At 42.6% G+C, this 26,783-nt stretch overlaps 2 protein-coding genes across 4 annotated transcripts; both read right to left on the bottom strand.

The window, feature by feature from the left end:
• Positions 1 to 224: 224 nt before the first annotated feature.
• Positions 225 to 13,113, bottom strand: LOC111975291 (scaffold attachment factor B2). The gene is made up of 18 exons (XM_024003491.2): positions 12,686 to 13,113; positions 11,983 to 12,073; positions 11,770 to 11,834; positions 11,447 to 11,674; positions 11,157 to 11,202; positions 9,969 to 10,374; positions 9,570 to 9,616; positions 9,318 to 9,427; positions 9,013 to 9,162; positions 4,558 to 4,643; positions 4,323 to 4,455; positions 4,072 to 4,214; positions 3,608 to 3,928; positions 3,251 to 3,388; positions 2,939 to 2,981; positions 1,259 to 1,341; positions 1,064 to 1,156; positions 225 to 911 (listed from the first exon to the last, which is right to left on the bottom strand). Exons 1-18 carry the CDS (start codon positions 12,848 to 12,850, stop codon positions 803 to 805), a joined length of 2,457 nt encoding a protein of 818 aa, XP_023859259.1. The 5' UTR covers positions 12,851 to 13,113; the 3' UTR covers positions 225 to 802.
• Positions 13,114 to 14,164: 1,051 nt separating this feature from the next.
• On the bottom strand, positions 14,165 to 26,283 carry malt2 (MALT paracaspase 2). Of its 3 annotated transcripts, none has more exons than XM_070447523.1 (17): positions 26,068 to 26,283; positions 24,086 to 24,233; positions 23,659 to 23,825; positions 23,391 to 23,521; positions 22,716 to 22,866; positions 22,346 to 22,533; positions 22,071 to 22,167; positions 21,423 to 21,467; positions 21,265 to 21,306; positions 20,892 to 21,095; positions 20,597 to 20,774; positions 20,412 to 20,486; positions 20,191 to 20,318; positions 18,124 to 18,273; positions 17,758 to 17,915; positions 15,947 to 16,081; positions 14,165 to 15,698 (listed from the first exon to the last, which is right to left on the bottom strand). In XM_070447523.1, the coding sequence occupies exons 2-17, from the start codon at positions 24,220 to 24,222 to the stop codon at positions 15,240 to 15,242; spliced, it is 2,445 nt and encodes an 814-aa protein (XP_070303624.1). In that variant the 5' UTR covers positions 24,223 to 24,233; positions 26,068 to 26,283; the 3' UTR covers positions 14,165 to 15,239. The 3 variants fall into 3 exon arrangements, with proteins under 3 accessions (XP_070303624.1, XP_023859811.1, XP_023859810.1); XM_024004043.2 differs by lacking the exon at positions 26,068 to 26,283 and adding an exon at positions 25,364 to 25,852 and having other exon boundaries at positions 24,086 to 24,229; XM_024004042.2 differs by lacking the exon at positions 26,068 to 26,283 and adding an exon at positions 25,364 to 25,851.
• Positions 26,284 to 26,783: the final 500 nt, after the last annotated feature.

Here is a 26,783-nt window from a genome sequence, read left to right as displayed (position 1 = left end):
GTAACACTCCAAACATGTAGCCTACAAGTATGTAGGTACTAGGGCAAGATGATTAATGTACTTATAATTTTTCTGGTTGCATGAAGAGCCCCGAGCTCTTAGGACTAATTCTATTTGATTTGTGGAGAGTTATATCTACCACAAACCAAACCTGTTTTAATAGTTGATTGCAAAACATTGCTCTTAAAAACGATAATGAGAAAGTAAATAAAAAATGTTTGCCCTTGGCCTGCAAAAAGAACTTTATTAGGCAGCATTTTCATCTCACAGAAAAATAGCCATCTGGTGCCATCCAGTGGTGGTATTGTACAACTGCAGTTGAATCAAACGCGGTTAATCGTTTCCTATTATCCATACGAATTCTTAAAAGATTTTTGTACATTACCACTAAGACAATGCCACATTTGACAGTAATTGAAATTAAGCCTGAAATGCAATCATAACCATTGTGTTCGTACTTTTCCGCAACCAAGTTTAAGCAGACGCATTCCTGAGCATTTCTTACCAAGATTCAACCACATAGAAAACTCAAATTACACAAATTGAACAGAATTTATCAATTTTCTATTTGAAAAAAAAAGGTGATTCAGAGTGAAAAAACTATGAATGATCTGATCAGACATTTAAAACTCAGATGTTCAGTTAAATTCAATTGCAATCTTAAATTTTAAAAGGAGGAAGAAAAGTCAAAGGGTCTATAAAAGCAACATCGAATTCACAAAGCTTTTGTGAGCAATATACATGCTGCAGACAGTTTCACAATACATCTAAACATGTGACTGAGAACAAGGGTGTTCAGACCTCAGTAGCGGCGACCGAAGGCCCCGCCACCCTGCATCATCTGATTCTGACGATTCAGAGCTCCAGAGAGGGACTGGGAGGTCCCTGTTGTCATGTAGCCTCCTCCACGACTGGGGGTCAGAAAACAAGACACCATAAGGACCAGAATTGCTAAAGGATTTTGCACTTACTGGTCACACATTTCCAAATCCTACATTGGCGGATGTCTCAAAAACATAGTCAATATTGCCATACACATACATATACATATATTTGAGCTTACCTTGCCATTCCTCCCCGTGCCCCCATGTGACTTTGGCCTGGGATGCCCCCGTCTCGACCGGTTTGCCAGGTTCTGTCCCAGTCACGGCCCTCCCTGAAAGAAATCAGACAGTGATGAGCAGCTCAAAGCACACCTTGGCATCCATCTGGTGAGAGGTAAATTAAAATTGACAAAACCATCTAAAATCAAACTAACCTTGGATTAATAGTACGCTTGTCATAACTTCCTGCTGCGGTCCAGGTGTCCCTCCCGTGCCTCTCGGTACGGTCCGAGAAGTGCTGGTGAGGGAAGCACAATTAAAAACAAATCGCATCACTTTTTTTTTTCAAGGCACCAAATGCTGTAAAACAGTGGTGCGACATGATCAACAACTCATATTGGTGCCTAATAGCATACAGTGCCTTTGGGAAAGTATTCAGACCTCGACTTCATCCACATTTTGTTACATTACAGCCTTATTCTAAAATGTATTAAATTGAGGGGAGACAATCGTCACAATACCCCATAATGACAAAGCAAAAACCAGTTTAGACATTTTTGCTAATTGATTATAATAATTATTAAAAAAATAAAACATAAATATCACATTTACCTAAGTATTCAGACCCTTTATTCAGTACTTTGTTTTAGCACCTTTGGCAGCAATTACAGCCTCGAGTCTTCTTGGGTATGACACCACAATCTTGGCACACCTGTATTTGGGGAGTTTTTCCCATTCTTCTCTGCAGAGCTTATCAAGTGTTGTCAGGTTGTATGGGGAACGTTGCTACACAGCTACTTTCATGTCTCTCAAGAGATGGTTGATAGAGTTCAAGTCCAGGCTCTGGCTGGTCCACTCAAGGATATTCAGAGACTGGTCCCAAAGCCACTCCGGTGTTGTCTTGGCTGTGTGCTTAGGGTCATTGTCGTTGGAAAGTGAAACGTCCTGAGCGCTCTGGAATAGGTTTTCAACAAAGATCTGTACTTTGCTCCYTTCATCTTTCACTCGATCCTGAATAGTTTCACCGTCCCTGCCGTTGAAAAACATCCCCACAGTATGATGCTGCCACCACCATGCTTAACCGTAGGGATGGTGCCAGGTTTCCTCCAGAAGTGATGCTTGGCATTCAGGCAAAAGAGTTCAATCTTGGTTTCATCAGACCAGAGAATCTTGTTCCTCATGGTCAGAGTCTTTAGGTGCCTTTTGGCAAACTCCAAGCGGAGTTTACTGAGGAGTGGCTTCTGTCTGGCCACTCTAGCGTAAAGGCCTGATTGGTGGCGTGCTGCAGAGATGGTTGTCCTGCCAGAAGATTCTCCCATCTCCATAGAGGAACTCTAGAGCACTGTCAGTGACCATCGGGTTCTTGGTCACCTCCCTGACCAAGGACCTTCTCCCCCGATTGCTAGGTTTGGCCGGGCGGACAGCTCTAAGAAGAGTCTTGGCGGTTCCAAACATTCTTAAATGGAAGATGGAGYCCACTGTGTTCTTGGGGACCTTGAGTACCGCAGAAATTATTTGGTACCCTTCCCCAGATCTGTGCTTCGACAATCCTGTCCCGGAGCGCTACGGACAATTCCTTCGACCTCACGACTTGGTTTTTGCTCTGACATGCACTGTCAAATGTGGGACCTTGTATAGACAGGTGTGTGCCATTCCAAATCACATTCAATCAATTTAATTTACCACAGGTGGACTCCAATCAAATTGTAGAAACATCAAGGATGATCAATGGAAACAGGATGCACCTGAGCTTAATTTCAAGTCTCATAGCAGAGAGCGAGCGCGATACACACACATTTTTTTAATATTAAATTTGCAAAACAAATCTAAAAACCTGTTTTCGCTTTGTCATTATGGGGCATAGTGTGTAGATTGCATGAGGCCATGTCTCTTACCGTGCTATCCCTGTCTGCAACTACAGCCCGTGAAGTGTCCCTCCTACAGGAAAGATTACATTAAACATTACTTAACACAAACATTGATTATTGACCGAAACGTGTGGCATCCAACTACAAATTCACCACCATTCAGTTGGCCATTAAAACAGCTTTTTACTTAAGTATAAATATAAGCATCAATTAAAGTGACGCAGAAACAGGCGTAAAATACTTGAAGCCCTCCCATCATAAGACCTACATAACAGAGGTCATAAACAGTCATGACAACTGGTGTCAGCTCACTGCAAATAACTGTAGTCTACTCTGTACCTGTCAATGACGGCATCGTCCTGGTAGCGACCGCGGTCCCTGTGGTCAATGTCTTGGTAGCGCTCCTGGCGACCGAAGTCTGAGCGCCCCCCATAGCGGTCATCCATAGCCAGCCTCTTCTCCTGCCAGTCGTCTTTCCTACAAGCAGCAGGTCTTTGTCAGTCGCAATAAAATATTCTCAAACCATGCATGTCTTTAGATGACAGTCTTGKACACTGAAGATCTATAGTAAGGCTGAGGTTGTTATGTGGCCATATCCAGCCATCTATTCTATGATAAGAGACCTGGTAACTCAAACAGGGGTACTGATGCTGTGGAGAGGGGTGAAAGGGTGGCAGACGTGGATGAAGTGTGTACCTGTTGTCCAAGTCGGCATAGGGCCTCTTGAGGGGGCGGCGGTCCTGCTCGAAGCGCAGCTGCTCCTGCTGCCTGCGGAGCTCATCCCTCTCCCGCTGGATCCTCTCCTGCTCACGCCGGCGCTCGTACTCCACACGCTGACGCTCGCGCTCCAGGAACTCGCGCTCCATGCGGTCAAAGTTCAGCCGCTCCTTCTCCACCTCCAGCCAGTTTCTTTTCCGCAGTAGGCGCTCGCGCTCCTCCTTCTCCCGGAACAGGCGGATACGCTCACGCTCTGTGCGGTTGTCCACGCTGCTACGGTCTGGGCCACTGCCGCGCTCCCTGGGCCAAACAGAAAGCATAGGAGATATTTAGTGGAATCACTTTGAATGACCAGTCTCTTTTCAAAGCTTTCTAACAGTGTACAAGCTGGCTTCATTCTTAGCTTTGAGGTGAAATGTCGTGCAGCTATTGCAACTCCTCACCCAGAGTGCCTGCGTCTGTCCACCTCCCTGACCTCCCTCTCCCGCTGCCTCCGTCTCTCCCGCTCACGCTGCTCCTTGATCTGGTCAAACGACAGGATGTCCTTCTCTTTGCTTGTGGACTTGCGGTCGCGACTCTTGGTGCTCTGTTTTGAACAAGACAAAAGCTCATGTAGCGTAACCATTTTTACCACAAAAGTTTGAGGTGAAAGTTCAATAGATGGAGCATAGATGTCAGCGTTTGGGTAGCTTACCCGGTCTTTGCTTTTGGCTTTCACGCTGATGACAGGCTCTCCCTTGGACTTGTCCATCACCACTGTCCTCTCATTACGTTTGCCATCTTTTCCGACTTCACCTTCAGCCATTTCCTCTTTGTTGGCATCGGACCTGGATAGAGAAAATGGTTAAAAACATGAATCTAGTATCTGATGACATACAATGAGTACATAGCTTAATGTGTAATGACATTGACATGTTCTCAGAGCTTACTTGGAGTCTGAGGAGTGTCTCCTGTCGGTGTCAGACTTAGCATCGCTCTTGTCAGCAGGCTTCTTCCCAGCAGGCTCGTTCTTAGCCTGGAACAGAGGTCGGATTATAAAAATGGCAGACTTGCCAACCATGAAGATTTTTTACGAGTACCACTTCAGGGTGGCAGCAGCATCTCCAGCTCCAAAATTGGTACGCGTGCAAATCCCACACTTCCCAACATCAAATGCACTTTTTTTTTGCCTAATAATGATGTTGGCAGAAGACTGCCTAAGCAGGAATGGTATGCTAGACTTTCGGGTACTTGGTAATTGGATGCTTTTCAGTAGCTAACTAGAAAATGTTTTAATGTACACATTTTTACAATTAAATACATTTAAATGTATACTTTAAGCCCTATTCAGATGGGATTACTTTTACTGGGGGAGGTCGGGTAATGTAATTATGTGCACAAGCACAAAAAGTAAAATTTCAGTCACGTCCGAATCTGCCATGTCAGTAAATTTTCCATGGCAGGAGAGTAACATTTCCAACTATAATAACCTCCTCTGATAATAAAAGCCCTTTGCGAATCGGCATCCCTGTGTTGAGAGAAATGTTCGAGTTTGATAGGCGTTGCTCACGGTTTGAGCAAGAAATCATTAACTGATTTGATAAAATGTGAGCTGTGATGGAAAATGTTATGTTGGTGCTAGTCTATAAACCAATATGTGTTCATGCTAGTGACTGATTGATAGTGAGGATTCGTTCAGTGTCTGCAATTTGGCAGTAAACCCAGAAGCTCGTGAAGTATTGGTCGGTCACATGAATGAAGCAAACATTAAATTAATAAATTATGAATAAGCTAAAATCATGCAAATATGGCTTGCCTATCATATATAAAAGAGGACTAAACGGGACTGTCCCGTTAGAGCTCCTGACAGACATTCACTATGGTGCATCAAGTTTGATAGATCCTCTCCAGTGCACTGACAATAAACAATGATTCATTTAAGATTGACTTTGAGTGTCCCTGTGTAGGAATTTCCACAACACTGTGGATCGCTAAAATATCCTAATGATCACACTTCCACAATTCAAATATTATAACGACACTACAGCAAAGATGGTTTAACTTCTTTGGGATAGGGGGCGGTATTTGAAGTCCGGATGAAAAGCGTGTCCAAAGTAAACTGCCTGCTACTCAGGCCCAGAAGCGAAGATATGCATATTATTAATAGATTGATAGAAACTTCTGAGTGTTTTCTAAAACGGTTTGAATCATGTCTGCGAGTATAACATAACTTATTTGGCAGGCGAAACCCATAGGATAAACCAATCAGAAATTTTTTTTGGGGGGGGGGGTCACTCTTTTCAATGGTTTTTCATTGGGAATCCAGATTTCTAAGCGACTTTCTTGCATTTCCTATCGCTTCCACTAATGTCAACAGTCTTTAGAAATTTGTTGAGGTTTTCCTTTGAGAAATGAAGTAGCACCGTTCAGAATGAGGGTAGAGGGAAGTGTAATCTTTGTTAGAAGCGCGTGACCTGAAAAGCACTCTCCACTTTGTTTTCCTCCGATATTGAACACAGTATGTCCCGGWAAAAAATACATAAAGTTGTATTAGGAAAGTACATTGAAATGTTTGGACAAAGCTTATGAGAAATGTTGTAGTCGTGTTGCGCGAGTTGGAACCGGTATTTTTCTGGATCAAACGCGCCAGATAAATGGACATTTTGGATATATATCGACAAAATTAAATCGAACAAAAGGACCATTTGTGARGTTTATGGGACATATTGGAGTGCCAACAGAAGAAGCTCGTCAAAAGGCATGAATTATATCTTTATTTCTGCGTTTTGTGTCGCGCCTGGAGGGTTGAAATATGATTGTCTGCGTTTGTTTGCTGGGGTGCTATCCTCAGATAATAGCATCGTTTGCTTTCGCCGTAAAGCCTTTTTGAAATCTGACACGTTGGCTGGATTCACAACAAGTGTAGCTTTAATTTGGTGTATTGCATGTGTGATTTCATGAAAGTTAAWTTRTTTTAGTAATTTATTTGAATTTGGCGCTCTGCATTTTCACTGGATTTTGGCCAGGTGGGATGCTAATGTCCCACCTATCCCAGAGAGGTTAAAGAAACTTGGGTTATTAGTGTAGCCTGTTGTCGCCTGGACAAGCCTAGAAAAAAAACTTCCAGGCTTCCGTCATAACTGTCAATTTATTGAGAAAAATAATTATAGGGAGCATTTTGGGAAAAAAGAATRCTGTCTGAATCGTCCTCTGGCGTAACGGACATTCTGGGGTTATAAATACATAACCAACGTTCTCTAATAATGCTAGTCCCGTCTGAATAGGGTTTTAAATGATAAACATTGTAGCCAACACAGAAGTCTTGTGTTTGATACTACATGAAATTGAGGTGGTCAATGAAATTGAGGTATTATTTATTCAAATCATTGTATGTGTACAGTCTAGTGAAAATGCAAACTTGCATCATCTTAAATTTAATTTGTGGAGAAAATTCAGAATAATTCAATTACTGGATGCAATGTAGTAGTCTAGCTTGATGTAGGTCATTTGGAATATGAAACAACTAGGCCTATATGAGCTGGTTTCAGGGGAATGGCCCTAGCGCCCCTCTGATCTAACAGGTCCCAGAAGTGCTCAACGGGATTGAAATCCAGGCTCTTTGCTGGCCATGGCAGAACACTGACATTCCTGTCTTGTAGGAAATCACACACAGAATGAGCAGTATGGCTAGTGGCATTGTCATGCTGGAGAGTTATGTCAGGATGAGCCTAAAGGTACCACATGAGGGAGGATGTCTTCGGTGTAACGCACAGCGTTGAGATTGCCTAACAACGCCCCAGACCATGACGGACCCTCCGCCTCCAAATCACTCGGTGTAACGCTCATTCCTTCAACGATAAACGAGAATCCGACCATCACCCCTGGTGAGACAAAACTGTGACTCGTCATTGAAGAGCACTTTTTGCCAGTCCTGTCTGGTCCAGCGACGGTGGGTTTGTGCCCATAGGCGACGTTGTTGCCAGTGATGTCTGGTGAGGACCTGCCTTACAGGCCTCAGTCCAGCCTCTCTCAGTCTACTGCGTACAGTCTGAGCACTGATGGAGGGATTGTGCATTCCTGGTGTAACTCGGGCAGTTGTTGCCATCCTSTACCTGTCCCGCAGGTGTGATGTTCGGATGTATCGATCCTGTACAGGTGTTACACGTGGTCTGCCACTGCGAGGACAATCAGCTGTCCGTCCTGTCTCCCTGTAGCGCCGTCTTAGGCATCTCACAGTACGGACATTGCAATTTATTGCCCATATGCAGTCCTCATACCTCCTTGCAGCATACCCAAGTCACGTTCATGCAGATGAGCAGGGACCTTGGGCATCTTCATTTTGGTGTTTTTCAGAGTCAGTAGAAAGGCCTCTTTAGAGTCCTAAGTTTTCATAACTGACCTTAATTGCCTACCGTCTGTAAGCTGTTAGTGTCTTAACGACCGTTCCACAGGTGCATGTTCATTAATTGTTTATGGTTCATTGAACAAGCATGGGAAACAGTGTTTAAACACTTTACAATGAAGAGCTGTGAAGTTATTTGGATTTTTACAAATTATCTTTGAAAGACAGGGTCCTGAAAAAGGTCAGTTTCTTTTTTTGCTGAGTTTAGTATTAAGACTACAGGGCAGGCCAGAGTGGCGAGCTAGAGATCATTTTATCCTTGCCCAAATCGTCTGATTTGCTCAGCTCCAACTTTAGACAGTTAAAACTTGTTAGGAATAGGGTCTAGTTTCCTGAATTTCCACCTGACTGACGTGCCCAAAGTAAACTGCCTGTTACTCAGGCCCAGAAGCCAGGATATGCATATAATTGGTAGCATTGGATAGAAAAAAATAATGTCTGAGACTATAACAGAACTGATATGGCAGGCGYAAATCCAAAGAAATACCAACCAGAATGTTTTTGAGGTCCCAGGCTTTTACAATGGAAAGCTATGGGTCCTATGTAATTCTGGCTCCCAGATTGCAATTCCTATGGCTTCCACTAGATGTCAGTCTTTATTCAATGCTTTCGCTGTAAAGCCTATTGTAAATCGGACAACGCAGTTAGATTAACAAGAATTTATGCTTTAAAATACAAGTATGTTCATGAATGTTTAATATTATGATTATTTATTTGAATTGCGCCCTCCGATGTCACCGGATGTTGTTCCCAGGTGTCCCGCTAGCGGGAGGCCTATCCCTATTAAGTGAAAAACCACAATATGCCAAATAGAAGCCTATTTAAGGGGAGTTTTTCGATCCAGCTTATTTTGACCTCAAATGGCGTACATGGCACGCAAAATGCATGCAGGTTGGCATGGTCAATCCTCACTTCTCTGAATGAAGGCATCCCAACATTTGACAAAACTATAGGTTTAGAGCAGAGGCCACTGATATAGAAGATGGTAGATAATGACCCTCACCCTCTCCACAGAGATCATTCTACCGTGGAGCTCGGTCCTGTTCAGGTGGCTGATACACTTGGTGGCCTCCTCTGTGGAACACATGGTGACAAAACCATAGCAGCGAGCCCCAGGGCTCCGGGCGTTAGTCACCACTTTAGCTCCAACAACCTGATGTTGAGACGGAGAAGGATAGAACATTTAATTCATGGGCAGGGACGGTCCAAAAGTACAGTACCATTTCACACCTACATCTTGTTCAATTACATTCTTGCATGAATATATATACCAAAAAAGTACTTATTGTCCCCCCTCAGGATACTGACCTTTCCGTGCTTGCTGAACAGAGTCTTTAGATCAGTTGCTCTGGTGTTGGAGGAGAGGCCGCTAACCCACAGGTTTCTGCCACTACTAGCTGGAGCACTACCTGCAGGGCCTTTCAGAACAGACAAACATGAGCCAAATGTACAGACATTCATCAGAGCCGATTCAGCACCTCATTCAGGTGTGAGCAAGTCTTTTGCAATTTCCTACAATGGGCACATCACAATTACAGAATGAACAATGTTTACACTTACCCTTTTCATCTTTTGAGTCAGGCTTGCTACCTTTATCCTCATCAGAACTAAAGACAAAGAGAACACACAATTAATATCTGGAAGTGAGAAGACCTGGGGGAGGGGGCTCATCCAGATTAATCATACTTACCCTGTGCACATAGTAATTACCCCAGCATATACAACACTACAGTGATTTGGGTGGGTGTCAATGTTACAAGGCAGCCTTACATGGCCAAAGAAACTCCCAATACATTACTTTATGAAGGTAAAGAGGTGAGGTAGGGGTGGGAAATGACAAAATGATAACTTGACACAAATGCAGACCATTTTACATCCAGAAGAGCACCAAAACTTGCTACAAAAAGGACCCAATGCAACAGAGATAGCCATTGTTCTAGTAGACAGAAAACAACAAACCTCTTTTTCTGATCATCACCCTCAACAGAAGAGGACTCTTTCACTGTCGTTGATTCTGCAGCATTCTCTTCAGTCTTRTCCTCACCCTCAGCCTTAGAGACCATTTCCGAATCAACAGCGCTTTCGGTTTCACCCGCGCCCTGCTCGCTTACGCTAACAGCCTGAGCGCTCTCGCTTTCAGCGTCATCTGCCTCGTCGGGGACATTTTGTGTGTCGCCAGTGTCTTTCATTTCACTCGCAGTTAGCTTAGCAACGTCCATGTCGCTAGTCGACAGTTCAGGCTCCAAATTGTCTTCCTCGGCAACATTGACCTTGTCCCCGATGGTGGCTTGATCTTCTGTCGGTGGCTCCTGGCGCTCTTCATTTAGCGGCTCAGATAAACAAGACCCGGCTACTTTATCAGTTTCTACGGATTTAACAGGAATAGAATGGCACAGAGTTTAATTACTTCTGAAACACAGCAATGGTTAACGTGGAACTGGCAAGGCTGGAAAAGGACGTGGCCCTCCGCTGTCATTGAACTACGTATACACAGATACACACGTAACAAGAGACTGGAAAAACCAAAGACTGACCAAGCAGCCTAACTCCTCATTCAAGTCGACCATTTCAGTTCACCTGATCCCTAGGCAGAAAAAGATTTGATCTGAAGAAAGCCAAAAGATCAGCAGAGGCTCCATGAAGGTCCATCTTCATGCAATTGCTGACTTCATGAGTGTCCATAATCTGGTAAGTGACAGCGAATTCAGAATTCTTTTGGTTTGTATAACAAGTCCATTAGTCTCATCTCCAGTGAGAATATTAGTCAGTCCTAAAAAGGCTTTTGAATGGTTGGTTTCAAATGATGGGCCTCAGTCTTCTCTTCTTGGTCTTTGCGTGGCAAGCTAAAAACACTGCGTGCTAACTGCAACAACTAAACCTTTAATTACTGACTTTGTGCTTCAGATTGTTAACCAGTTCTGTTTTAATAATAGGAGGGTGCCCAAAACAGACAGATTCATATATCAGTGTTTAGCAATTCCAGTTAACAAGCATCAACACACAGTCAGCAATTTTCTTTGGATTTCCAGTCTCTTCCTGACCAACCACAGGCAAGAATGTTAATCTAAAACGACTTGCATACCGGATTTAACACTGCAAAAAGATAGTGTGCATTCATATCAACTTCCAACCCCTTTTCAACAGTACCTATTTCTTCCTTTGAGTCTTTGGGCTTCAGATCCTTCTCTTGAACCTAAAGGAATAAAAGGAAAATGTATCTTGTGTAACATGGCTCCTAGCACAAATGGGATTTTAGTCTATTTTCCTTCCAACTAAACACAAATGATAATGAAATGCGTTTGCATTTTATTTAAACTTGAACTCTTTCTTCTCTTAAATGTCTGCTAATTCAGGCTGTGCCTCCATAGAAAAAAAAGTGTGAGAATTTTGTTATCATTAGATATGACTGTGCCACAACAGCAGCAAGTTTGTCTCACCTCTTCAGGTTTGGCTTCACTCATCAGCTCAAGAGAGCCAGAGATTCCATTGTGTTCATCTTCGTTTGTGGCCTCTCCGTCAGCCAGGATCTCGGGGTTGACTTCATCCGACGGAGAGTTCAGGACTTCATCTGTGTCATACTCCTCCTCTGCCGGCATACTGTTGTCATTCTCAGCCTCATCAAGCACATTCATATCCAGGATGTCCATGTCCTGCATGTTGTCATCCTTGAATGGAATTATGGAAGGTGAATTTATTAATAGATTGTTATCCAGGGAGTGCATAGTGATTGCATTAGATAAAAACGATGGTAGATGCTCACCTGGCCATCACCCGAATCTTCCTCAATGGTGCAGTCCTCTGATTCATCATTCTCCTGTCTTTTCCCTGCAGACAAGATCGTAATTGGATCGCAATTAAAGATCAAAATTTGGGAGAAAAGTGGGGTTAAAGACGAATATTTAAGTCCCTAATATCAATTTACTCCAAGACATTATTGCTTAATTACGACCTTGCTCTCACTCCCTAAACATACCTTTGGAGGTCCGTTTAGCCAGTGCCGCCTTAGGAGTTGCATCGAGAACAACCACCATCTCATCTGGGTTTCCACCCTCTTCTTCAATCGCCTGTGGAGAAATTACATAAGGAAATACTATAGTTACCTGGCTAGCTAACTACGTTATATCTGGTTTCAGTTTAGCCAACTCGACTATTATCAAACACACGGCTATGTGGTCAGCTACAACACAGTGCTAGTTGGTGAACATTATCACTTACATAAACATCTGACAAGCCAGCTTGCAGGCCTTGGAGTAGTGTTTCCCTAACCTCTCCTCCAGTGCCTACAAGCGTTAAACCTACTCGATGTATTTTAGTACTAACACATCGGATTCAAATGGTCAACTAATCACTAAGGCTTCCATTTGTTGAATCGTGTATGCTAAACTAGTTAGTTCTGGAATACGGAGCGGGGTGCCCGAGGAGAGGTTTGGGAAAGCGCACCATGTGGCTATCACGCCCGCTCACAAAGGCCTTGCCGTTCGGCTACGCAAGGCCATGGCTAGCTGACGTTAGCTTCATTTATTTGACATATATAAAACTTAGTTAGCTAGCAAATTCTAGTGGTTATATATATCATGCAACTAACTAATGACGTGACACTGGTTCCAGTTCATTTGTGAATTATCATGATGCATGAGCACATCTAACTAGCTACTAGTTAGCATGGCTAACGTTACCTTTTTCAGCCTCTCTGTCAGCGTACTCTTGATGCCAGTGGCGTCCAGATTTCGTCTTTTTAATTCTGCTTTCAAGTCGATGACTCTCAGCTCCGACAATTTACGAATTTCTCCCTCAGGAATCTCAACGCCCCCTGCTTCTCCCGTCGAATAGTTTTCAGCCATGATTACACTGAGAAAACGTTATTTTGTTTGCAAGCACAGGTTAACTAATCTCTTGCACGAAACAAGCGGCCTACTGTCACAAAATGGCGCACTATGAACATGGAACTCCACTGCGCATATGTAATCTGAAAACAGTTTGTGAAAAGGGGCAGTGTTCTTATAATTGTGAACGCCTAAACGTGCTCTTGTTCTGCTTCTTTGAGTTTTATGTCGCGCTACACGCAGAAGTTGGTGGTGTATTGTTGCCACCAACTGAACGGGGGTGCAAAACATATACAAGAGAAAAGTAAATTCCATACGGGGAAGCGAAAATATACATGACTCCACACAAACTACAAATACATTTTTTAAATATTTTTTATATATTGAGTAGTTTGTGTGGATTCGTGTTAATTTTCCCTGAACACACTGAACAAAAATATTAACGCAACAATATCTACGATTTTACTGAGTTACAGTTCACATAATGAAATCAGTCAATGGAAATAAATAAATTAGGCCTAATCTATTGATTTCACATGACTGGGAATAGATACCTTTAAAAAAAAGTAGTGGTGTGAATCATAAAACCAGTGTGACCACCATTTATTTGCCTTATGCAGCACAACACGTCTCCTTCACATAGAGTTGATCAGGCTGTTGATTGTGGCCTGTGGAATGTTGTCCCACTCCTCTTCAATGGCTGTGCGAAGTTGCCGGATATTGGCGGGAACTGGAACACGCTGTCATACATGTCTACCCAGAGCATCCCTAACATGCTCAATGTGTGACATGTCTGGTGAGTATGCAGGCCATGGAAGAAATGGGACATTTTCAGCTTCCAGTGATTGTGCACAGATCCTTGCGACATGGGGCCATGCATTATCATGCTGAAACATGAGGTGGTGGGGGTGGATGAATTGCACAACAATGGGCCTCAGGATCTCATCACAGTATCTCTGTGCATTCAAATTGCCATCGATAAAATGCACACACAACGTCAAACACGTGGTCTGCGGTTGTGAGGCTGGCTGGACATACTGCCAAAATAACGCAGGAGTTCCTTCGGGACAAGTCTCTGAATGTCCTTGAGTGGACCAGCCAGAGCCCGGACTTGAACCCGATCGAACATCTCTGGAGACCTGAAAATAGCTGTGCAGCGACGCTCCCCATCCAACCTGACAGAGCTTGAGAGGATCTGCAGAGAAGAATGGGAGAAACTCCCCAAATACAGGTGTGCCAAGCTTGTAGCGTCATACCCAAGAAGACTCGAGGCTGTAATCGCTGCCAAAGGTGCTTCAACAAAGTACTGAGTAAAAGGTCTGAATACCTATGTAAATGTGATATGTTTTTTATTTTTGATCAATTAGCAAACATTTCTTAACCAGTTTTTGCTTTGACATTATGGGGTATTGTGTGTAGATTGATGGAGGGAAAAAACTATTTTATCCATTTTAGAATAAGGTTGTAACGTAAGAAAATGTGGAAAAAGTCAAGGGGTCTGAATACTTTCCGAAGGCACTGCAACTCCTCAGATGTAAAATCCTTTAATCCTTGAAAGAGTTCAGCTGCAGGATCAATGTCGATCGTTCTTGACTTATTTTTACTTCTGTAGTTCCATTTATCACCATTGCTATAAATGACACAACGTCCACTTTCTTTACTTGAAGAATGTCTGGATCCTGCAGGTGACATGCAGGCATCGCTGCTTGTTGCTGTGTCGGACCTTTTGCMATTTCTACCCTTTATAGCACCTTCTGCATAAAAGACGTTCTGAACTGCCCTGATTTTGGCCACCTCCACCTCTTTCACCATATTTGGGCATTCCAAGGATATTGCCTCATCACCACAGTTACAACACTTTATTCCTTTGCAATTCTCTTCTGCTATATAGTCTCTATCAAACGGATTTCCCCCCACACGTTCCACATCTCGGCTCCTTCCGTCTGCAGACACTTTTTACATGTCCAAACATTTGACATCCCTTACACTGCAAAGGCCTGGATATAAAGGCTCTGACAGGATAATAAACATATCCCAGCCTAAATGAGTTGTCTTTTGCGTACAATATTTGAGGGGCCAGAATCAAAATGTTCAAACACATTTTTATAAGTTATTTATGTCTGTTTAAAAAAAAGTTAAATCCACCATGTGAAAGAAATGTATTAACAGCATGCCCAAATGGTTATGCTTTAAGGCACTATATTTTCATAACATTAAGACAAACAACCATTACATGAGCTAAAAAAAATTGATTACATCAAGTATTCTCTACATATTCTTTAACATATAAACAATGCAGGTCATGGGATCAATTTGTTGTTAAGTAAGTTGCACTATAAGTTAATGTGTACGTCTGTAGACAAAACACAATGGGTTGCACGGCTTACAACACTGCAAATTGACATGACTAACATGAATGGAAGTTGTGCATGTTACTGAACCGATATGTGAGGTCCTCTACTTGACCATGAGGCAGGCTTTTGCTTGTGGTGAGAGGCTGAGGGGTGTCAGAATCAAACAACTCTGGACTGTCATCCTCCACAGGGAGATTTAACTTCCCGGGGGAAGATGGGGTGGCAGACACTCCTGGCTGTGAGTAATATGACCAGGTGGTGGAGGCTGAGCCAATGGAGGAAGTCTCTGAGGTAGGGAAGCTTGGCCCAAAGCCCTCTGGGAAGGAGGAGGAATGGCTGAAGGAGTGAAGGTCGAATGAGGAGGAGGCCGAGTAGGAGCGGGGAAGCCGAGGTTCGTGGAGATTGAGTTTGGATACCAGTGGTTTGCCCACAGTGACAGTTTGCCTCTCATGGACCTCCTCATCCAAGTTTGTATACTTATACTGAAGGCACACAGTGAATGTCAACTCCTTCTGTAATGAGAACAAACAAAGGCAGATGCGTCAAAGCTCAGAAAATGGTGATATTCACATAACTCAACGGCCTACACAGAGAAGGGATTCACAATCACCTTGAGCAAGGTTCTTACAGCGTTTCTGGGCACTCCCGTATCCCCAAACAAAACTGGTAACAATGATATCTGATTTAGAGTTCGAATACCAACACTGGTCCCACTGTTTTGGAGCATCCATGAGAGTCAATGTGTAAAATGAACCCTGACCTTAAGTCTCTGCAGTCCCTTCAGGCGGGTGTAGAGGCCTGGAAGCTCTGCAGGCAGGAGAATCTCCATTGGCAGTAAACTCCCTGCATCTAGGAGGTTCTCCTGATTACTCATCTTCAGATCCATATCCAAATCCTGCCATCATACAGAACACAATTGGAAACAGGAACAAGTATGATTGCATGTCCACATGACAGAAACATCAACTCAGCAAAAAAAGAAAGGTCCTCTCACTGTCAACTGCGTATATTTTCAGCAAACTTAACATGTATTTGTATATATTTGTATGAACATAAGATTCAACAACTGAGACATAAACTGAACAAGTTCCACAGACATGTGACTAGCATAAATGGAATAATGTGTCCCTGAACAAAGGGGGGGTCAAAATCAAAAGTAACAGTCAGTATCTGGTGTGGCCACCCAGCTGCATTAATAAGTACTGCAGTGCATCTCCTCCTCATGGACTGCACCAGATTTGCCAGTTCTTGCTGCTTGCTGTGAGATGTTGCCCCACTCTTCCACCAAGGCACCTGCAAGTTCCCGGACATTTCTGGGGGGAATGGCCCTAACCCTCACTCTCCGATCCAACAGGTCCCAGACGTTCTCAATGATATTGAAATCCGGGCTCTTCCCTGGCCATGGCAGAACACTGACATTCCTGTCTTGCAGGAAATCATGCGCAGAATGAGCAGTATGGCTGGTGGCATTGTCATGCTGGAGGGTCATGTCAGGATGAGCCTGCAGAAAGGGTACAACATGAGGGAGGAGGATGTCTTCCCTGTAACGCACAGCGTTGAGATTGCCTGCAATGACAACAAGCTCAGTCCGATGATGCTGTGACACACCGCCCCAGACCATGACGGACTCTCCACCTCCAAATCGATCCCGCTCCACAGTACAGATCTTGGTGTAATGCTCATTCCTTCGACGATAAACACAAATCCGACCATCACCCCTGGTGAGACAAAACCGCGACTCGTCAGTGAAGAGCACTTTTTGTCAGACCTGCCTGGTCCAGCGACGGTGGGTTTGAGCCCATAGGAGACGTTGTTGCCGGTGATGTCTGGTGAGGACCTGCCTTACAACAGGCCTACAAGCCCTCAGTCCAGCCTCTCTCAGCCTATTGCGAACAGTCTGAGCACTGATGGAGGGATTGTACGTTCCTGGTGTTACTCGGGCAGTTGTTGTTGCCATCCTGTACCTGTCCCGCAGGTGTGATGTTCGGATGTATCGATCCTGTACAAGTGTTGTTACACATGGTCTGCCACTGCGAGGACAATCAGCTGTCCGTCCCGTCTCCCTGTAGCTCTGTCTTAGGCATCTCACAGTACGGACATTGCAATTTATTGCCCTGGCCATATCTGCAGTCCTCATGCCTCCTTGCAGCATGCCTAAGGCACGTTCACGCAGATGAGCAGGGACCCTGGGCATCTTTATTTTGGTGTTTTTCCAGAGTCAGTAGAAAGGCCTCTTTAGTGTCCTAAGTTTTCATAACTGTGACCTTAATTGCCTACCGTCTATAAACTGTTAGTGTCTTAACGACCGTTCCACTGGTGCATGTTCATTAATTGTTTATGGTTCATTGAACAAGCATGGGAAACAGTGTTAAAACCCTTTACAATGAAGATCTGTGAAGTTATTTGGATTTTTACGAATTATCTTTGAAAGACAGGGTCCTGAAAAGGTCCGTTTCTTTTTTTGATGAGTTTATTACTGTGAAATGTTTAATAAAGAGTCACCAACCCTGACTGTGCTGCAGTTGAAGTCTATTGAACATATTAAGACATTGTGACAATGGAGAAGCTAACCTCAGTGAAGTCTGTGAGATGGGCCGAGCAGGACGCAATTTCCTTGGGGTTCTCCAATATTCGGGTGTAGATGATCATGACGTTGGAGAATTCTGCTGCGAAGCCCAGCTGCACCGTCACGCCACAGTCAAACTGCAGGTTACGGCTCTTTGGAAGAACTGGAAAGAGACAGCTAATGCTTATTGAAGCCGTCATGCAGTGCTTACTTAGGTCTACCAGAAAACGCATATCAGCTCCCAGAGCTAATGCATTGGATTTAGCTCTGACGGATAATGTAACACATATGACCTGGTTCAAAACCCAGTCGTTCACTCCACTAATGTACCTTGATTGAAAAATGCATGGTGAATAAGCCAAAGGTCTCACCATGTGCTATGGCCCACTGCAGGTTGCGTGCCGAGGTAGTCTCTGGGCAGCCGGAGCTCTGGATGCGGTCAGTGAGTGCACGTCGCTCAGAAAGATTACTGCGTAACTCTAGAGCCTGCCGCCCTCGTGTGATCTCACACCGACCCATGTCTGTACAGATACATGAACAAAACAGAGAAACTACATTAAGTTTGGGATAGAGGGCGCTATTTTCACTTTGGGAAAAAATAGTGCCCAATTTAAACGGCCTCGTACTCTATTCTTGCTCGTACAATATGCATATTATTATTACTATTGGATAGAAAACACTCTCAAGTTTCTAAAACCGTTTGAATTATATCTGTGAGTAAAACAGAACTCATTTTGCAGCAAGTGTCCTGTCAGGAAGTGAAAAATCTGAAATCGAGGCTCTGTTCCAGGGCCTTCCTATTCATTTGCTTGAAATCTATGGCTATACATGCACTTCATACACCTTCCACTAGATGTCAATAGGCAGTGGGAGGTGGAATGGGGTGTATAGCTTGATCTGAGGTCAAACGAGAGCTCTTGGAATGACGTGACCCCAAATTTCCTTTGTCCAGCAAGGCGCGGGAAGGAACCCTGGATTGCCTTCTGAAAAGCTTTCGTTATAGACGGCTAATATCTCCGGCTTTGATTTTATTTGATACGTGATAATATCATCGTAAAGTATGTTTTTTCAATATAGTTTTATCAGATTATTGAACGTTTATCGGGAGTTTTGGCGTTTTCCGTTCTCTGCATTTGGTGAAGATGGACAWCTTCGCYCCACTTGGCTAGCTWWGGTTGCTAATTCGACAGGKGAAGAGGACATTCTAAAACCAAACAACYATTTATTCTGGACAAAGGACRCCTTGTACAASATTCTGATGGAAGCTCYGCAAAAGTAGGAACCATTTATGATGTTATTTCGTATTTCTGTGGAAAATGTTTAGTACTATTTTCCGCCCTCATTGCAGGCGCTGTCTCGCTATAACGTAAGCTGTATGTCGTACTAAAGTTATTTTTAGAATTCTAACACGGCGATTGCATTAAGAACTAGTGTATCTTTAATTTGCTGTACAACATGTATTTTTTAGTAYAGTTTKTGATGAGTTCTTTGATTAGATTAGGTGAGTGTCAGAAATATATCCGGATAATTTTGTGCAGTTTGGCTACGTATTCACATTGTAAAACCACGATTTGTACCGCTAAATATGCACATTTTCGAACAAAACATATATGTATTGTGTAATATGATGTTATAGGACTGTCATCTGATGAAGTTTGTCAAGGTTAGTGAATAATTTTATATCTTTTGCTGTTTTTTTGCGATCGCTACCTTTGTGGTGAATGAATGCGGTTGTGTGGTTGGCTATTGTAGTAAGCTAATATAATGCTATATTGTGTTTTCACTGTAAAACACTTAAAAAATCTGAAATATTGGCTGGATTCACAAGATGTTTGTCTTTCATTTGCTGTACACCATGTATTTTTCATAAATGTTTTATGATGAGTATTTAGGTATTTCACGTTGCTCTCTGTAGTTATTCTAGCTGCTTTGGTGATATTTGTGATTGTAGCTGCAATGTAAAACTATGATTTATACCTGAAAAATGTATTGTATAACATGTTATAAGACTGTCATCTGATGAAGTTGTTTCTTGGTTAGTGACTAATTCTATCTCTATTTGGGGGTTTTGTGCAAGCTACCTGTGCTGTGAAAGAAATGTCTGTGCTTTTTTGTATTTGGTGGTGAGCTAACATAAATATACGTGGTGTTTTCGCTGTAAAAKATTTTTTTAAATCGGACATGTTGGCTGGATTCACAAGATGTTTATCTTTCATTTGCTTATTGGACTTGTTAATGTGTGAAAGTTAAATATTTCAAAAAATATATATTTGAATTTCGCACGCTGCCTTTTCAGTGGAATGTGGGGGGGGGTTCCGCTAGCGGAACCCGGGGGCTAGACAGGTTAACAGTCATTTGTAAAGATTGATATTCACAATATCAAGTGTCACAATACTTCAAAATATGTTTTAGTTTTTTTTTTACTTCATTAGTCATACCTTCGGCCACCCTGTCCAGCATGACAGTGACCTTCTCGTCGTCCATGACTCTCTGTTTGAGGAAATTGATGAAGATTCCATTGGACAGGTCGTCTTTATTCACCTCAAAGGCCTCTGCATCCACACACCTAGACATAATCAGAGATTAATTTAATATAACACATTCTGTGATACGTGTATGAGTGAAAGAGGTACTTTAAGTTGGCAGAGAAGCAACTCACGTGGCATAACCAAACACTATGTTTGCGGTCACTTTCAGTTGCCCTGGCTGTGGAGGGACGCCGTCGTTCAAGTTTCTAAAACAGTACAAGTTTACTACAGATATTAATTAATTTACAACATAACAGCAAAATCATTATTACATTATCATAGAGCCCAATCACATAGTTGATGCTGAGAACTGTACCTTTTGCGACACATGTCCAATAGAAATACATTGAGGCTCGTCTCTCGCTCCTGCATCCGCTGTAGCACATCCTGCACCCACAGGCAGTTCTCTGAGGTATAAGAAGCCGGGGCATCAATGGGCACCATGAAACTGTTCCCATAGTTCTCATAACCATGACCCGCAAAGTACAGAAGCCCTGGAACATGACGGGAGAGGAGGAACGGGAAAGGGATCGGCACTATTAGACACAGCTGGACAATGCAAATAATATTACTATTTAACTACTATGATTTCTTATAGTAACTAAACTGACCATAGACGCCGCGGTCGAGCAGCAGTAGGAACTCAGTTACAGCGCTGTGCATCTCCTGCCAGTTGAGGTCCAGCAGAGAAACCACCTTGAAGTCCAGCTGACGCAGCAGGTTGGTCATCTCGTGCACGTCAGCCATGGGCGCTCGCAGAGGCCTGTGGTGCAGGTAGTTCATGTTGCCCATCAGAAGAGCCACTTTGTCCGTGGCTTTGAAAAACAAGAGGAAATTAAGGTATGAGGAAAAAGGGTACATATCACAAACATTCTGTTATTAATGTTATTCAAATGGACAATCATATACAGTCATTTATGTTTATAAAGCTTTTTTTCGACACTGCATCTTCTTTTAGATGGCTATGTTGTTTACTGCACTTACCATATAATTTACTTATCTGCCTGGCAGGGCTAGGTGTGGCAGCTGTAAAACATTGTTTATAACATTGTTATGAATTAATCACATTACCACCCAAAAACATTGGTGCGACACAGAGTAGAAAAACAGTGAAGTTGGTTAAAATACTATCATGTCTGTACCAGCGTCTATTTCTCCCCAGGAGGCATCAATGGAGGAACCAGGGTCTACAAAAACCACAAACAAGGAAGTCAGTCAAAGCACTGTGTCATGTGCTTTCTGGGACAATCAAAACATATTCATAGAACCACTTCTGCACGAATCCTCACAACTAAGCCAACACTAAAAAGGAAACATACAAAATACGTCGTACAATTCTGACCACAGAACAGAAATAACAGACAATACAATTGTCACGTTCCTGACCTGTTTTCCTTTGTTTTGTATTTGTTTTAGTTGGTCAGGGCGTGAGTTGGGTGGGTTGGTCTAGGTTTGATTTTCTATGTTGGGATTTTGTGTTCGGCCTGGTATGATTCTCAATCAGAGACAGCTGTCAATCGTTGTCCCTGATTGAGAATCATACTTAGGCAGCCTGGGTTTCACCTGTGTTTMMTGGGTGTTTGTTCCTGTGTCAGRGTTTGGGCCACACAGGACTGTTTCAGYTTWGTCARGTTTGTTGGTTGTTGTATTTTGTAGTGTTTGTTGTTTTCCCATTAAAATATGAATACTTACCAATCCGCATCTTGGTCCGATCCATGCTCCTCCTCGTCTGAGGAGGAGAACGACTACGACAGCCGTTACAACAATCATTGCAGATGCACCACTCTCACCTATTTTGACATGGACCTGGTCGCTCCACACCTCATGGTATAGGTTGAACACCCTGCAGCTGTACATTCCTCGATCTGCTGTGGTCACACACAGTATCTGCAGACAACCACAACACATAACAACTCCAAACATGACAATCATATACAGCAAATGAACAGACACATACAAGTCCCAAGATGTCTGACATAATTGGACCTATAATTATGATACAGGCTTTTTAAACATAGAGTAAAAAAAGTAATCATATATTCAGGGGACCCAAAATGGCACTGACCCTCAGGGTGCTTATCTTGCCTGTTGGCATTAGTTGTTTATTGTGGTACCACTGGTACTGAGGAGGAGGGTTGGCCTCAGCAAAGCAGTCCAGACACAAGGAGTCCCCCTCAGCTACTACCTGGGGCCGGGGCTGACGGACAATACGCACTCCACTCACTGAGGGAGGGAAGAAGCTGCTACTGACACCTGAAACACAACCAAGGGGCCTAATGGTTATGACACAAAAAAAATGCAAGGTGAAGTCAATGTGATGAATTCAGGAAGGGCAGAGCCTAAATGRCAAGACAATCTTCTAATACCATTGTTGCATTGACTACATTAGTTCTACTGATTGAACTATATATGAAAATATAGTTGAATTGAGTTACCTGTGCTGGAGCCAGCTGACCTGACAATGCGGACATGTGCCCACTGGGAGAAGACGAAGTTCTCTCCATGGTTGACCCGGCAGATGTAGTGTCCCTGGTGGGTTGGGGTTAAAGGGCAAAGGAGCAGCTCTGGACCACTTCCACCCAGCACCTAAAGAGAGAATATATTATCTCACTCATACACGTTACAGTGTATGTGGGCACACAGTGAGTATACCAAACATTAGGAACACTTTCCCAATATTGAGTTGCACCCCCCACCCCTTAAACAAGTTGGCTGGATGTCCTTTGGGTGGCGGACCATTCTTGATACAGACTGGAAACGGTTGAGCGTGAATAACTTAGCAGCGTTGCAGTTCTTGACACAAACGGGTGCGCCTGGCACCTACTACCATACCTCGTTRAAAGGCACTTAAATCTTTTGTATTGCCCATTCACCGTCTGAATGGCACACCTACACAATCCATGTCTCAATTGTCTCAAGGCTTAAAAATCCTCCTTTAACCTGTCTCCTTCCCTTCACCTACACTGATTGAAGTGTATTTAACAAGTGACATAAATAAGGGATCATAGCTTTCACCTGTGTTCATCTGGTCAATCTGTCAGGGAAAGAGAAGGTGTTCTTAATGTTTTGTATACTCAGTGTATAATCACTGTAATATGCAATGGACTGACCTCTTCTTTGCCTTTGAACCACTGGTAGCCCATAGCAGCAGGACCAATAGCCTTACAGACCAGCACAACCCTGCCTCCCTCTGTAGCATGCTGGGCCTGGGGCTGCACTGTGATCTGAAACCGCTCCATCACTACACACACACATATACACACGCACAGTGACTGAGGTACCAAGTAAGGTGACAGAGGACACCTGTAGTGTTGCTAAAATAGAGCAGATATCATATATTTCAGAGAGAGAGACAGGCACGCAGAGGTTAAGACTGACCGTTAGCAGTGAGGTACTGCGCAGCTTCATGGTGCTCCATCTTCTTCAGGCAGTGCAGCAGGAAGCCCAGGGTGCAGGAGCGCTCAGACAGCCTCTCTAGGAGGTAGCGGCTGGGGCTGCCTGTCGGGCTGAGCACCTGGAGCGAACAGCTGGTCATCTCATTCTCACTGTCAATAAATGGTGACAAACCACTAACAGGTCAGGCTAAACATCGACATTCTCTCTGTATGGCTTTATACCATCATTAAGACTCCACAGCTTCACAACATCGCCATTAAAAAAAGTTACAGATTGAGTGATATCATTCGGTATAGATGACAAATTATTCTGTAAAGAATATGGGGTACGGACTCAGTTATCAACATCATAGCTCTAATGATTATGAGACAATGCTATTAACATTGAGTGTTTCATTTCAAAGTCTCACCTGCAGCGGAATCGAGGTTCCTCAGTGACAACTTTGGCAAGTTGTCTCCATCCACATTTGGCATTATCCAGCATGTCAGCTAACCTGCTCTGAGCTCCTTCACTCAAAGTCCCAATGCTGAGATTCCAGTCACCCATCTCTAGTCTGTCTTCAAACAATATTGTTTTTTTGTAGGGAAGAAAAGAAACAGCTAATGGTTATTGACCTTAGTTTTCACAGTTCTCAAAACATTTTGGAATAAACTTGTAACAGTGGTCATCCAGAGTCAAGCGTGCCAGTCACGCCTTGAGTGGCTGTGATGACAGAACACACTACAGAAGACACATTGTTCCAACCATAGATATCCTGTTAAATTACTAGAAGGGATTTCATAGATCCTCAAAGTTCCAGAATGGGAAGAAAATGGCAGCCATATTGGTCAGGGAAGAATCCCAAACAGTCTAATTGGAATGAATGGCAGTAGAGYCATAATCCTGATTTTACTTATACATGAAAATAAAATGCATGTAATATTTTAGAAATTGTGTAATATAATTATTGTCAACATAAAATAGTAATTTAAATATACATACAGTTTATACAGGGTTTATACCTATTTTCTTTATAAATAGCCTCTAAAATATATGTAAACAGATCTGAAATGTCTCCGTTTTCTTGTAAAGCTGTGAGTGCTATTATATGATACAATATGAGTACTTGTTGCATTTACAACTTGTCTAAGTCCTGTCATCAATTAGTTTTGGCAGGTGTATGGCCATGGATAGCGGAAGTGGAGTTTAGTCCGTTAGGCTTTGGATTSATTGCATTGTTTGAATGGAATGTTGGAATATTAGCAGTTCATTTGACCCATTAATGGAACCATTCCTCTAAAACCGGCTTGCTATAGCTTGCTAACAAACATACAGTGCAGATAAATTGTTCAAATACATTATTTTACACAATATCTAATCACAGCACTGGCAAACCATGGTTGACCAACTTGACCAAAATGGCTGACCTTTATATGATCATAACAACGTTCATGTCCATTCTAGTATTCTAATTCTTAATGCTATGGTTACAACTTTCACTTGGTGATGTTTACAGTGACTGGCAGTATACAAAGCCTGTGAAAAAATATTTGTATGATTGGACTGTACGTAGCCTAGTTAAAAGCTATAACAATTAAACAAGCACATTACAACATAACGAATAGGCCTAAATATCGGTCAACTGCTATCGCCTATTATCCGAATGTATCGCTCACTTAAATGAGTGACTGAAAGCGCACCCATTTACCTGCGTTCTATTCAGCTGCTTCCGGAATACCCTGAGATGAATTTCTTCGTCCACGTAAACGAGACTACTGTATCTTTATCTCAAAACTTACAAACGCCTGCCTCTTTACCGATTCCGACGATGTTTTCGATGAGATCAGAAGTCGTTCAATAGTTTTCAGTGGAAYAAGAGTCAAACCGACCGCTCTCATCTAGTTCAGAAATCTTTATCAATAATCATATATTTCGGGAACTACAGTAGTCCGTTTTGCCAATCTTGTCTCGGTGTGAATCAACTCTCACAATTGGTTGAACAATGTCTTGTTTCTCATTTTACATCGGTTCCTCTTTTTGTGTTGTCCCTTGTATTTGCATGAAAGCAACCATGTTCCCCTCAAGTTTACTTTCACCTTCCCTACGCCAATAGAATCACACCAAAACTCAGCGTCAGTGGAAATATGTATCAGAGAGAAGTTTGGAACTATCAGCAAAAGAGACAACTCCATCACGTTGCAGAAACACTAGCGGTTCATGGGTAAAATCACTGAGAAAGCCAAGCCAATAAAAAAAAGCTATTACAACCTGTTATGATAATTGCGTTGTTTGCTCTACAACCCATTCATTCATACGCCACCGTGAAATACAATAAGGCCGTGACAACAAATAGACAACAGTCACACAGTGGCGGAACAAGTTTAAATCCACAAAAAAAAAATGTATATTCACCATTTACACACAAAATCTTGCACGAAATAAGTAGATCTCAAAAGGTGACGAGAATAAACAAGGCCATTGTTTTCAGAAGGTCTCTAGCAGCAGCGGTGCATGTGTAAAATCACAAGCGACGGCAAGCCACGAAAAAAATGCCATATCACAATCTGTGATAGATATGCTGAGCAAACAACGCAATTACCTTTTTCAGGAGGGCCATATGAGATTTTCTATTCGGCAGGTGATGGAATAATACAAAAAAAAAAAAAATTAATGTAATAATTTCAGCTCGCAAAAATTCGGCCTATTATACTATTAGATGGAGAATGACCCTAGATAATCTCTACTATAAATTAATTAGATTTTACTACATATTTTTTCCCGAACCCCACTCACAATTCTATTAATTTCAGTCATTCGGCCAATCCTGGTTTAATATAATGGCATTAGCGATTTTTAGGCATATGCTGGTGGCAATGTTAATTATGGGATGACTTGGGATACATGATCCACGACCAGTGGTGGAAAAAGTTGCAAATTGTCATACTTAAGTAAAAGGAAACATACAACGGACAACACAAAAAGAGGAACCGATGATGACTCAAGTAAAAGTGAAAGTCACCAAGTAAAATACTACTTGAGTAAGTCTAAAAGTATTTGGTTTTAAATATACTTAAGTATCAAAAGTAAATGTAATTGCTAAAATATTTAAATACTTATGTAATATAAAT

Source organism: Salvelinus sp. IW2-2015, linkage group LG16, assembly GCF_002910315.2.
Source record: "Salvelinus sp. IW2-2015 linkage group LG16, ASM291031v2, whole genome shotgun sequence".
NCBI lineage: Eukaryota > Metazoa > Chordata > Actinopteri > Salmoniformes > Salmonidae > Salvelinus > Salvelinus sp. IW2-2015.
Note: the sequence above shows the minus strand (reverse complement) of the source record. Positions and strands in the feature narration are given on the sequence as shown.

Bases quoted from the DNA above. Each gene is read 5' to 3' on its own strand.
- malt2 (XM_070447523.1), bottom strand. From the start codon at position 24,222: ATGGGTGACTGGAATCTCAGCATTGGGACTTTGAGTGAAGGAGCTCAG. The intron at 23,826-24,085 runs GTGAGACTTTGA...ATTTATTGACAG, and splicing joins GAACCTCGATTCCGCTGCAG to TGAGAATGAGATGACCAGCT. The intron at 16,082-17,757 runs GTTAGCTTCTCC...GTATGATGGCAG, and splicing joins ATCTCACAGACTTCACTGAG to GATTTGGATATGGATCTGAA.